Here is a 13,827-nt window from a genome sequence, read left to right on the forward strand (position 1 = left end):
ACGGCAGGAGCCAGGAAGGCATTGGCAGCAGCCAAAACTTCCTTAAGCAGATGGCTTGTGCTCACCATCATTAACGCCTGTCAAACAGCGGAAGTCTCCCCACCAAAAGGCATTGGGGTTCACTCCACAAGGGCTGTGTCCTCCTGTAATGTCCCACGGGTTCCTGGCTCCTCCCGACTGCATTCCAGGCTGGGGCGCATCGGCCGCGGTGACCGCCGCACTCCTCCTACCCCTTGACGGAAGTACTATGCGTTCCAAGCTGGAACGCGGAAGTAGCCCACGGCCGCGTGACGTCACGGCCGCGGGCTATTTAAACCTGTCAAAGATGCTGTGGGGTGTTCGATGATTGGGATCATAGCCCAAACACCCCAAGAACCTCACCAACCTGCCTCGAACCTCTCTACACGGATCCTCACAGCTCCCCAGCAACCAGCCGCCACTGGACTGCTCTCGCATGCAGCTGATCCTGCAGCTGAAAATACCTCTAGTTAAACACACCACTCCGTTGTCTGTCAGTTTCTTGGATGGCTCTAAGGCACCTTCGGGTCCGATCTGCTACCAAACACAACCCCTGCTAGTCTCCTGTGGCAACAACCACACCAAATTCCTTTCACTGGAGGTCATCTCCTCTCCGTTCTTTCCCATCGTACTGGGCTTACCATGGCTCAAGCTCCATCAACCTACCTTCTTGTGGAGCGAACAGACTCTCCAACTGCGGTCTGATTATTGCACGGAGACTTGCTATCCGGTTACACCTCTGCTATCCGTCACCGACATCGATGCCCCACCTCAGTACAAGGACTTCGCTGAGGTCTTCAGTGTGCGGTTGGCGGAGGCCCTACCTCCACATAAGCCATATGACTGCCCTATAGACCTAATCCCAGGAAGCCCTATCCCCACTGGCAGGATATACCCCCTGTCTGAACCTGAACTACTCCACCTCAAGACCTATCTGGAGGACAACCTTAAGAAGGGGTTCATCCGATCTTCCACCTCACCAGCCAGTGCGGGAATCTTCTTCGTAAAGAACAAGGACGGCTCACTCAGGCCCATTATCGACTATAGGGCTCTCAACAAGGTCACAGTAAAAAATCGATACCCTCTCCCGTTAATACCCGAGCTTATCGAGAGGCTACAAGATGCCAAAATCTTTACCAAACTCGATCTACGTGGGGCATACAACCTTATTAGAGTCCGCCAGGGAGACGAGTGGAAGACTGCTTTCAAAACAAGATACGGTCTTTTTGAATATACCGTTATGCCCTTCGGACTGTGTAATGCCCCTGCAACCTTCCAACACCTGATAAACGACATCTTCCGAGACCTCCTCGATGTCTGTGTCGTCGTGTATCTTGACGACATTCTTATCTACTCCAAGGATCTAGAGACCCACAGAAAACATGTCAGATGGATCCTTTCCCGTCTCAGGGCCCACTCACTATACGTCAAGCTATCCAAATGTGTCTTCGAACAACGCACTATAGCCTTCCTGGGATACGTAATATCTCCCCTGGGCATAGAGATGGATCAAGCAAAGATAGACTGTATTGTGAAGTGGCGAGTACCAAAAACCAGAAAGGCCCTGCAACGCTTCCTCGACTTCTCCAATTATTACAGGAAGTTTATACACAATTTCTCTTCTATCGTAAAGCCTCTGACTGCTCTCATGGGTGCCAACACCACCTTCTCTTGGTCTCCCGAAGCCAGGAAAGGCCTTCACAACCCTGAAGCAAAGTTTCACCTCGGCCCCCATCCTGCAGTTTCCGAATCCAGAGTACCATTATGTCCTAGAGGTCGATGCCTCTCATGTCGCTGTGGGAGGAGTGTTATCACAACGTATAGGCCTCGACACTCCGATTTTATAGCTACAGGAGTCTAGGCTAGTATATCAGGAATTACAAAGGTATTATTACTGTGAGTTGTTCCATGGATACACATATCCAGTCGGAGTAAAACACATTTAACTATTTATAACATCATTAAACAGTTTATAAAATTTAAAATTAAAAAAGACTACATATATCGGCTACTGGTGCAGACATGATTCCCCCTTTTGAAAAAGTGAAAGCACGAAACGCGTCAAGGAGGATCCGTCTTCACCGCTCACAGCTAACACTATGCCACTGATTTTATGCTCGAACAACTCATCTGTCTTGTAAGTGCATCTATGTATTTTAAAGAAATAAATCTTTTTTGAATTACTGCACTTAGAGGATTCCGCCGCCTTTTCTTCGTCTTTTTTCCCCCCGGGAGATTTTAATAGGTTTACGTCCCCAGCGAGAGGTGAGAGAGCCTGCCAGAGGGAGGAAAAAAGCAGACCAGATCTTTTGAGAAAGGAGGACGGATCACAAGAAACCATAGGACTTTCCGGATTCTATGAATTATCCCTGGTTTGAGACGTTTTGAACTGACTACTCTGAACTGACTGCTCACTAAGATCGATGCCGGTATTTTAGTTAAATTAACCCCGCATTTAATCTTTGTCTTTGAGAAGAATCAGAGTGCACGGAGTAGCACTGTATACGTGATCATTTTTCATACTGTTTAATTTCTATTATTTAAGTGTTCGCACTATATTTAAAATTTGTCACGATTTAGAGATTGGGATTTTAGAATTTGTTTTTGTTTTTCTTATACACGACCAATCTGTGACACGAACCATTTATATTTGAATTGGTGTCTTTGAATAGATTGTCACATCATTAAGAGGTTTGTTTGGACAAACCATGTACACTTAGTACACATAAACACCTAATCAATACACCGGCTGGTGATTGAAAACCCTTTTCCCACACCTGATTGTTGTATTGCACAATTATTACCGAGGTAGTGACTACCGAGATTTGTAATTTTTTCACAGTAGAATCTGAACTTAGTAACTTCTTCACATCCTATAGAGCACACATATTTAATTTATTTATATTTGTCGAGATCGAGCGCAACTCACTTGCGATATAATAACTTCACTTACACACATAGTTGCGGCTGGTCGAACTAATTATTTAGTTATTTAGTTTTCACACCTAGCGCAGTGATTCTTGAATTACTAGTATGTTGGGAATTGACTGATAAATCTGTGCCGTTTTTTTCCACATTAGGTCATCCAAGTATCCAACTATAGGGAGACCCTGTAAGTGTATAAAATTAGGGTACACACGGTTAGAATTTGGTAAGAACGAAATCGATTTCGGACTGTCAGTTTAACTTTCAAATAATTGATGAGGTCAAATTGATGATCATTTTCATCCATAGTGATGAAAAAAGTCAAAGAAGGATGTTGGAAATCTTTCCTCAATCAAATTAAATTCTAACAGTGAATATGGCTTTTGTCTGGGAAACTTCATTCATTCCAAAATATAATGTTAAATCAAAATGAAAATCAAATGAAATTTCGAACGACATTCATCGAGTGCCTGGTGGCAGTATCGAAGGTTCCGACAAGATTTTTTGTACGAATGTTCGTTTGAAAATGTACCAGTCTATACCCTGCTTTAGGCTAGCACAGGGGCTAGCGTAATGATTAATATTTAAGGTACAGTGAACAGACCAAAGGGAAGGGCAACAAACTGGTAGTAATGCATAACATATACCACAGCAAAACATAGGTAGCATTAATTAGTTGGAAAGATGGAGACATGCAAGCAGGTATCCTTGATGTCTACAGAGGCCAGAATATTTCTTAGAATATTTCTGAGAAGTAAAGGCATTGTAAGGAGAACTTGCTTGCAGGCTTAGAAGATTTGGGTGTCTAAGCTTTGCTCCAGAATAGGCCTTGGTCTAGGCCAGGGGTCAGCAACCTTAAACACTGAGCCATTTGGACCCGTTTCCCACAGAAAAGAAAACACTGGGAGCCACAAAACCCTTTTGACATCTAAAATGAAGATAACACTGCATATATATCGTTTTTTATCTTTATGCTATGTATAGCATGTATATAGGTACATGTGGGCTTAGTAACGCACTGGACTCTGTGCTTAGTAACGCACTGGACTCAGGGCTTACCCGAGACCCCACCTGAGAGTGACCCTGCAAAGCAAACCATAGATCCTGCACAGCCCATCTGAGACTCTCTATGGTGGGCTCTGCAGGGCCTCGGGTGGACTGGTCGCCAGGGTCCCTTTCCCTGTACCTCCTCCCAACTCCTCTGACTTGCTGATGCTGGGTCCTGGCCTCCTCCACCCTCTCCCCTGTCACCTATACCATGCCGCCCCTGGTACAGCTGATACTCATGTAAGAGGCCCCCCTGGCTGCCCAGACCCCTCACAAGGGTACCCCCCTGATGGCGGTGTTCTATCAAAGTTTGTGACTACGTTACAATGTGTGACCAGTGACATGGTCACACATTTCAATGTAATCCCACCCAGTTTTTTGGTGGTGGAATGTGTGACCACCAATAGGGCAAGCATTCCAACGCTTTCTCAGCTGTTCCAGGGCAGATTGGCATCACAAATTGTATGTGCAGAAGAACTGATCTGCTCTGCAACAGCTGTTCGGTCCTGAAATGTCACTTCTATCCGAGTGTGATCTCACATTCCACCCCACTCACAAAGTCGGATAGAAGTGACATTTTAGGACAGAAAAGCTGTTCCAGGGCAGATCGGCTCTCCTGCACATACGATCTGGGATGCTGATCTGCCCTGGAACAGCTGACAAAGCGTTGGAATGCTTGACTTATTGGTGGTCACACATTCCACCGCCTACAAGATAGGCGGGATTACATTGAAATCTGTGACCACGTCACCGGTCACACATTCTAACCAAGTCACAAACTTTGATAGAACAGCGGCCCTATCTAATCATTTAAATCAGAGAAATAGATGCAGTTACACCCGTACCACCACCCCCTCTCTCTCTCCCCCCCCCGCTCCTCATTCGGACTCACCTGCCAAGCCTCACAGCCTGCATCACAGCCAGATGGTGTGCACTCAGGGGGAGGGGCATGTGACACACACTTCTCCTCTTCCGCCGCCTGTTACTAGGGACTCGCGTCACAGTACCTCCTCTCCTGAGAGGTTAACAATCTCAGTATTGTCTGTGCAGCTTTCACTGTGGTTAACCTTTTCATCTTCAATAGGGACATAGGTAGAGGATGAGGTGAAATTGGTTAATCTTCTTTTTGGGATGTCTTTGTTCTGTGTAAGGTTTGCCAGTTTCTTCTTTTTCTTACTGATGAGGCTTTGTAGTTTTTTTTCCTGTAGAAATAGTCCATTTGTATTTCAAATTTTTTTGGCTTCAGGTGTAATTTGTAGAAGGCTCTGGAGTAGGGATTGTCTTTGGCAGTGTAATCCAGAAAAAACACACTGCGTTCTGAGAAATTCATTTTGAGTTTGATGGATGCATAGAAGGAATAGAATGATTCATGGAAGTTTAAAAGGCTACAGGGAAAAAAACTATTTCTAAAAAAATTAAATCTGCCCTAAAAACACCACAGGAAAGACTCCTACAGTACAAAGAGAAGAAAAACCCAACCAAGACCCCTCTTGTAGTTCACTACAACCCCACTCTAGGCGGTAATACGCAAAATCATTAAAGATCTACAGCCGGTACTCTCAGAAGACCCCATACTTAGACATATTTCCTCAGCCACCAATACTGGCTTTCATGCAACCACTGAACCTGAGAAGACGATTGGTACGTAGTAAGCTGACCCCAGAACAGGCACTTACAGAGAATGGCACAGTACAATGCAATAAACCCTGCTGCAAACTTTGCCAACATATATGTGACAGAAATACAGTGAGTCACAAAAACAAAGCGTACACCATGAAGGGGGTCATACTAATGCACATCTGCTAACGTGGTTTACATGATACAATGTTCACCATGTGACAAAGGTTGTTACATTGGGGAAACATTGGCCTTAAGCTACATCTCAGGATGAACCTACACAGGAGTTCAATCAAGAACCATAAAGAAAGTGAATATTGCACTCCAGTAGGACATCACTTCTCCCTGAAGGATCACTCCATCCAAAACCTCAGAATTAAAGTACTACAAGGGAATTTTAAAAACTCTCATGAAAGGAAAACATTTGAAATGAAAATGATTCTACAATTCAATGCCATAAAGTAGGGACTTAATGTTGACTCTGGTTTTCTGACACACTACCAGAACTTTTTATGAATCTACAGATCACAATATTCATGTATGTCATATATCTCTTGTCTGTTTAGGGTTTATTTGTCATCCTATGTTTATTTGTTCTGTCTTTTGATTATCAGGAGGCATTCTTTACTCCCTGGTCTAACATTTATGTCACCCCCCACCCCATCCCCTCTAACAGCATTCTCTTGCTTTAACGGACAAACTGTCATGTTGATTAGTATTGCTTCTGACCTGAAGAAGAGAGGTCCAGTCTCGAAAGCTTGTCTTTTATATATTTTGTTAGTCCGATAAGAAAGGCATCATTGCTCACTGCAATACTACGTTTTTGGTTTTTTTGACAATAATATATATATATATTTATACACATATATATAAATAATACATTATATATAAGGTGACAATGCATCTGCATTGTATTTTGTGCTCTCAAAGGGGATTATTTTCAGATAGTATATACATATTTCCAGAACTCATAACTCCATTTGCAATGGAGCCAAGTTACGAGGGTTAGTCAAAAATTATCCACACTCCAGTTATATTAAAACTGCTGTTGGCCACATTTATCAGCTCTTTCCACTCAAGGCTACTGTCTCCCCTGTGCGGGTGTGAACGTTTTACGTCAGTGCATTTGTAACTGTGGTACGAGAAAAAAAAATGGATGCCCCACGATAGAAAAGCAGCATGCAGTGGTTTGGTTTTTGTGGTCTAAGGGTGTGTCTGGTGCCGTTATTTATTGATGACTTTGTGCGCAGTATGGAAAAAGTATTTTGTCGCGAAGAAGTGTGTATGAAAGGATAGAGAAGTTCAAGGAAGGTCACACAAAGGTTAGCCATCAAGAAGGAACCGGATTAAACGCAGAGGACTGCTATCCAAGGGCGTTGTGATCTTACATAACAATGCACAACCGCACACCTCTGACCACATTTGTCTTTTCTAAGATTTTCTTTTGTATTTGTCTTTTTTAAACGTGAAATAAATTCGAGTGCGGAAAATTTTTGATTCACCCTCATATATAGGTTGTTATTGTTATATGTACAAGCTGGTTAAATTAAAGAGTAACTTTACCCATATCTTCAAAATAATAACAAAGGCACCTTTAGAAATGTTTAGTAATGACAATCTACAAACTGATATTTCTAGATAATTGCAGGCTTTGTATTCGTTGCATACCTTATTTCTCTTTTCTTTCCCAGTCTTCTGGCCATTTTAACTAAGGGCAGACTAATATATTTCCCTTTATTTCCTGGAACTCTGGCATATGTGACTAGGACATGTGACAATGCACATGATTTCAGGGGAGGAAAATGCCTTTCCCTGAGATCGCACAAGATTTCCCAAAAACGCTCTGCTAATGTAACCTTCCCACATGCAACGCTTGGCACAATCACATAAATTGTGCCAAAGAGGAGCAGGAAGTGGCTAAAAAGAAATTGTAAGTAAAATAAAAATGTTTGTTGAGCTAATGAATGTAAGATGATTTCATATCAGCATGCAGAGCTACATGTTGATTTGATTTTTAGTCAAAGAGGGTAAAGGTCCACTTTAACCACTCGCTGACCGGGGTGTTTATACCCCCTTCCTGTCCAGGCCATGCAACGCTGTACTGAAATGAATTTTATACAATTTTTTGGGGACAGATAGAGCTTTCTTTTGGTGGTATTTAATCACCACTACGTTTTTTTTAAAACTATATAATGACAAAAGTACCGAAAATTTTGGAAAAAAAACAGTTATCCCTATGTTATGTTATTAAACATTTATTATTACCCAAATTTTTGGTAAAATATAAAAGACAGGGTCATGTCGGGTAAATAGACACCAAACATGTCAAGCTTTAAAATTGCGCGCACCCGCTACATTGCAAAAAAAAATACCACTCAAAATTTACCATAGCCGACGCTTTAAAAGCTTTTACCGCTCATCAGTTTAGTGTTATCAGTGATTGATGGCCCTAGAATTATTGCTCTCACTCCGACGTTCACAGCGATATGTAACATGTGCGGCGCAGGCGGACTCGACGCATATTTGTGTGTGCATGTGGGGGCGGGGGACTTTAATTTTTTTATTGCTTTGATATGTGACTTATTTTAATTTTTTATGTAACTTTAATTTTGTTAAACCTTTTTTTTTTACTGAACTTTATTGCTATCACATAGGGAGCAAATAAGCTCCCTATGTGATAGTCAATTTGCAGTGACAGGTCCTCTTTATGGAGACATTAGGGGCCTTAAAGACCCCTGATGTCACCTTGGGACCCCCAGAGAAGCTGATGAAGCAGAGACCTGCTTCACCAGCTTCTCTCCGGTTTCTGTTCGGAGAGTGACAGAGGAATGCAGGCAGTGATGTAATACACATCACTGCCTGCATTCCGAAGAGGAGGAGGAGATCAAAAGGAGCTCGTGTACTGAGCTCCGTTTGATCTCCGGCCGCAGAGCTGCTGTGCCGGTCCCAGGGTCACACCGGGCATAGCGGAGCTCGGGATCAGCAGCAGCAGGTGCGGGGGGAGGGGGCGCACACCCGCACACATTTTACAAGCGAATGACGTCTCTACAGATGCCCGAATGCTTGTATGTAAACAGCCATCGCTCGCTGTTTACATTCAAAGTCTAAAGACGCCCACCCGCTCTCAAGAAGCCGCTGTCCGGCCGTTTAATTACAACGGCCGGACAGCAGGTGGTTAAGATACATTTGTATTTTCTATTACTTTGACTCCAAGGAAGAACAAGAGGTAGGAATTAACAGCAAGGAGATATCACTACCAGAACTACCAAGTATCAAAAGTTGGTGACTTGACTTGGCAGAATTCACCAACATATTGGGCTAGGATTAACTTAACCTAACACCTACATTTAAATTTTAAACTGAATATACACAAGAAAAACCTGTAACATTATATATAATTTTATGAGAGGTAAATATATTTCAGAAAAAATATGTTAGGCAAAGGTAATTAGTCTAAAATTGCTGCTACCTCATTTCATGTCATTCACATAATGCAAATTAACTCAACCATAGGCATAAGACCATGAGTCGACTTGCAAGCGCTTTCTGACTACTGATGGCTACGTTTTTCTTTTTAATGATTGTTCAATCAACATAAGTGTTTATACCACATTATCTTTCATTTTAAAGTAATGGGCTCTATGTTTTACACATTCCCCAGCACTGGTTTTATCTCAGCTAAAAAAACACCAGTTCTCTTTTAAAATACCTTGGTCCAGCATGGCCATGTCATTCATATATCAGGTTTCAGTACTTGTGATTCAGAACACCTGATGTAAAGCCTTAAAAGAACTATGGGGAAACCTTTTTATTCCATAATTCTCTTTAGGGTCGCAAGAGGACATAAGCTAACCTTCTCCTGTGACCCAAAGCTCAGTATATAGCGAGCTATAGATCACTATATACTGAGAGCGCCGCAGCCAGGACGGATCCCGACAATAATGTCAAGATCCACCCAGCTGGCTGATTGACAGTGAGCTCTGCCTATGTAGAGGCAGAGCCAGCTGTGCCCGCCCCCTCCCCCATCCGTTCCTCCAGTCAGCGCTGGAGGATCGGAGATGGGAGGGGGGGGGGAATCCCTGCGGGGAGCTGTGACGGACAGTCACCACTCTCTGCAGGGAGATGATTGGGAAGAGAGCGAGCGATGGTATGTGTTCGCTCACTTCCCAATCAATAGAGCCGACCTGTGACAGTTTCAATGTCACACGTCGGTTCTAACTATAGGGATGAGTGTAAATCACTCACCTCATAGTTCTCCTTTTAAGCATATGAGCATTAAGTCAAGCAGTGGTTGCTAAATTATATATTGTGGTCAAAGTGTTTACAATTAATAATAATCAGAGTTTAGTTTTATACATCAACATTGTTGGGGGTTCTTGCCTTTGTTATATTATAATAAAATCACATGCTGTTAAACCTTGCTCACACAGGCTTCAGCATTTACTAAGCTTTCAGCAAACTGTGGGCAGCTATGTTGAAGTTTTCATGCATACTTACCGCCTCCAAAGGTCTCTCATGGTCTCCCGCGATGTAAAGATCTAGTGTTGGGCTGCCTACATACTAAAGTCCTCTATCTTGGGTGCATGGGATGTTAGTGCGCAGGTGCAGGCAGCACACACTAGGTTTTTTCTGGCTGGGCTGTCAACAATGTGGGAGGAGGCAAGTATGCACCTGTGGGGCAGGGGGTATCGGTAGTTCAGTATAGTGTATTTAGGGGGCCAGGGAGAGAGGCTGGGGCATTTTTATATACTTTCGAAACTTGCAGAATAATTTAGCACTGTTTTAAATAATCACACTGGAGCTGAAGGTTGATTTAAAATCTTCAAGAAGGCTCAGTGAAGCCTGCCAACAGTTTTGCAAATGCTTTGAAAAATGTTTTTGTATAAATTGCTTTTATACAAGCAGAAGCCCATGTGAAAAAGATCGTAAACATGAACTCCAGAATAGGCAAATACTGCTTAAAAGAGCCATGTATATTCTTATATAAACATTGGTGTGCTTTGTGAATTTCTTCCATATCTGAGTAGTAAAGCAACATGAAACTTTGCATCTGTGTGTGAGACAGAAAGTGACCAAAATCTCTCTAACTATGGCTCACTTAGGATATCTCCTCACTTGTGGTTTGGTCACCAAGACAGGAAGTGGGGAAAATCTCTCTAACTCTTAAAACCCTTCCCCACTGTAACCAATACAAAACATATGTTTTGGCTGGAATTCAGTTTTAGAGGAAGCTTGTGTTGAGGAATACCCGAGGCTAGTCACTGCTAGCATCTCCTTAAAAAAAAAATGCTAGCTGTCTTGCTGAGTCTGTGTCTCAAAGCAACATTTTAGATACCCAGACAACTAGGATGTTTTGTTTAAGGTCAGCAAAAGCAGCCTCTATATTTCTTCAAAGAAATGTCTCCTTAAATGTTAAGAACAGTCGAGTCTACAGTCCAGAAAACAGAAAAAAAGGCACACAAATAATTAAGATATGTTGTCAAAATTTAGAATTTAAGGTGAGTAACTAAAAGAATCAAAATAAATTGCATGTTTTCATTAAGCACTTACACTTTATCTGTTCCATAACTTTTATAATCTACTGCTGCAGATACAGATACAATAAGAGCGGGCATCCCATAGCCCATCAAATAGAAGTATTTCCTTTTTGAATTTTCACTCTCAAAGACTTCAACCAGCATGATGTATAGTTGAACTCCTTCAAGGAACATCCAGGTAAAAGCCGCCAGGAAGAAAAAATGAAGAAGAGCAGCAAACACAGCACATGCAATCTAGAGTTAAAAGTTTTGAAAAGAGAGAGAATGTTAGTAAAACATCTTGCAATTACAGATAGCATTCTTACAGGTAATGTACACATTCAACTTTAAAACAAAAACTATATTTGTGTAAGGTCCCATCTCCAATAAGAATATGTGAAAACCACAAACAGGGGAAGGAGAATATATTCATCCTGTGCTAACCGTTTTCAAGTCCTGAAATGTACTAATCAGTTTAATAGCAGATTAATGCAGCAATATGGACAATAGAAAGGCAGGGATTGTGCATCCATAGGGCTAATTCATAACCTAACTTTCCCACCTGCAATAAACACAGGAAAGTGTGCTAGAATTCATAAATTGGCACCTATTACTTGCAATAGCGCTCTTTACACTGCCATGTGTGCTATTGGTAAGCCTTTGTGAACCTACCTTCCACACTGTACAGCAACTGATATACTACAAGGACAGAATATAAAACCAATGTCCACAACTAGTTAATGACTAGTTTTAAAGCAAATTCCATTAATTTGAATGTAAATGTTAATTCAAGGTAATTTAATTTTAAACTTTTTCAGATAATATTGTTGTCAGGGTAAACACGATGGGTATTGTAAGCTAGTCTCCAAAATTTTCTTATCTAGTATTTTCTTTGTTGCTTTTTCTTGTCACTTCAGTACCTTATAACAATGGCAAAGAACAAACTTATACCCTAACCATTATTTGATAATAGTCATACAGAAGAAGGGATGGCACTTATTTAAATATATATGGACCTAAAGTTTTGGATGAGTTCAACATCAAATTTCCAATCCATACCAACTCCTTCAAAGCTAATTCAACTTTCTGCATTCTAAGCCCTTCCCTTATGTAGTACACTAATCATAATTCAGTAAAAATAGGTAAACATTATTGTTATTGTATGCTAACATAAAAAAGTTTTCAGTGCCTTGAATTTGGTATGCAAATGAAAGATACATTTTTATTTTTTAAGGAAGGGCTTATTTAAAGCAACAGCAATTATTAAGCTCTTTTTCTATGTGCATGATTTGAGAGGGTCTTGGATAAGCTTAAATGGAATAGGCCAACTGCTAAAAACACGGATGAAATCTCTCTCTTTCTAACACATACACACACATAGCACATCTCTCTGCTCTCCTCTTCTGTCAGCATGTTTTGTGGAAGCTGTAGAGCTCTGATTTGCTCAGATTGCTGTCCCTGCCTCCCCCAGTCTGCTGCTTAGTGGATTGTGGGAAGAAGGCATCAATAAAAATACAGGTACTTATACAAAAATGTATCACTCATAGTAAAACTGTACGTTTTACATTACAAAAAAAATGACTTCTCTTTTGGGTCACAGGAGTACATTTAATAATGTACTCCTGAGACCCAAAGTCAGCAAATATTGGGCTACTGTCCGGCCAGGAAGATCTGCCAGGAAGATCCCAACAATATTGTCGCAATACATCTGGCTGCCTGATTGACAGCGGACTCTGCCTCTTGAGCCAAAGCCAGCTGTGCCCGTCCCCTCCCCTGTCTGCCACGTCAGTGAGCACTGGAGGAACAGAAAAGGAAGAGGGAAACCCTGTGGGGAGTGGTGACTGACAGTCACATGATACACGAATGCTCAGCTCTCTGTATATAGAGCCAGTGTGCGACAGCTCCAGTGTCTAATACTTGTTATAATATGTTTTTATTGAATGCATAAGCTGAACTGTTTTTCATTTTTTTATTTTTATACTACCTGAAGTTCAGCTGTAACTGTAGCACAAAAAGCAAAAGGATGAAACATCAGAGCAACTACTCAGGTTTAGGGAGCTTTTGTACAATTTTAGTGGATCTAAAGTAAAAAAAAATTACTTTAAATCCACCACTTCCCAATAAAAATAGAAACTACACCCCCTAAAATGCTTTATCACCTGGAATGGGTCCCTCTGATTCTGATTGGCCATGTTTCTCACTGGCAATTCTGCCTCTTTTCCTCTGCCACTAATAGCCAATCAGTTGTGCTTCCTCTACCTGAGCAACCAATAAGTTTATTCCTGTATGGATGAACTATCTCCCTATTTTCCCAAGCACATACAAGTAAAACACAGTTTCCTTTGTCTTGACTCACTAAAGTGTAGTAAACTTTTCTCTTGAGCTTACTGAAGTACAAAGGATTAGGATGTTGCATTTACCAACAACTTATGTGCACATTTAAAATATAACTCTGTTTTTAAAGCCAACCAAAATCCCTCACCCTCCTCATTACATTGAAAAATAATAATGTGCACCCAGATGTAGAAAAACTGATATTCTTATTTCTCTGGCCTGACCAGAGTAGGGCACAATTTACTTTAATCACTTCTTCCACATTACATACATTTACAGCTGCCCGCAGAAGGGGTTAATCCAAGAACACGACTGCTCCTGCAGCCGTGTTCTTGGTGTTACGGCTGTTTAGGTACTATAGCATATACAC

The 13,827-nt window shown here is 41.6% G+C and overlaps 1 protein-coding gene across 1 annotated transcript in view; it reads right to left on the bottom strand.

Annotated features, from left to right (window-relative positions):
* LOC108800739 (adhesion G protein-coupled receptor L3-like) overlaps positions 1 to 13,827 on the bottom strand; it is a 185,872-nt gene that overhangs the window by 38,441 nt on the left and 133,604 nt on the right. The window contains exon 11 of the mRNA XM_018572729.1: positions 11,158 to 11,378. Coding sequence (XP_018428231.1) covers positions 11,158 to 11,378 — 221 coding nt within the window. The remainder of the gene's footprint in view (positions 1 to 11,157; positions 11,379 to 13,827) is intronic.

Source organism: Nanorana parkeri, unplaced genomic scaffold (genome assembly GCF_000935625.1).
Source record: "Nanorana parkeri isolate BGI_ZX_2015 unplaced genomic scaffold, ASM93562v1 scaffold2116, whole genome shotgun sequence".
Taxonomy (NCBI): domain Eukaryota; kingdom Metazoa; phylum Chordata; class Amphibia; order Anura; family Dicroglossidae; genus Nanorana; species Nanorana parkeri.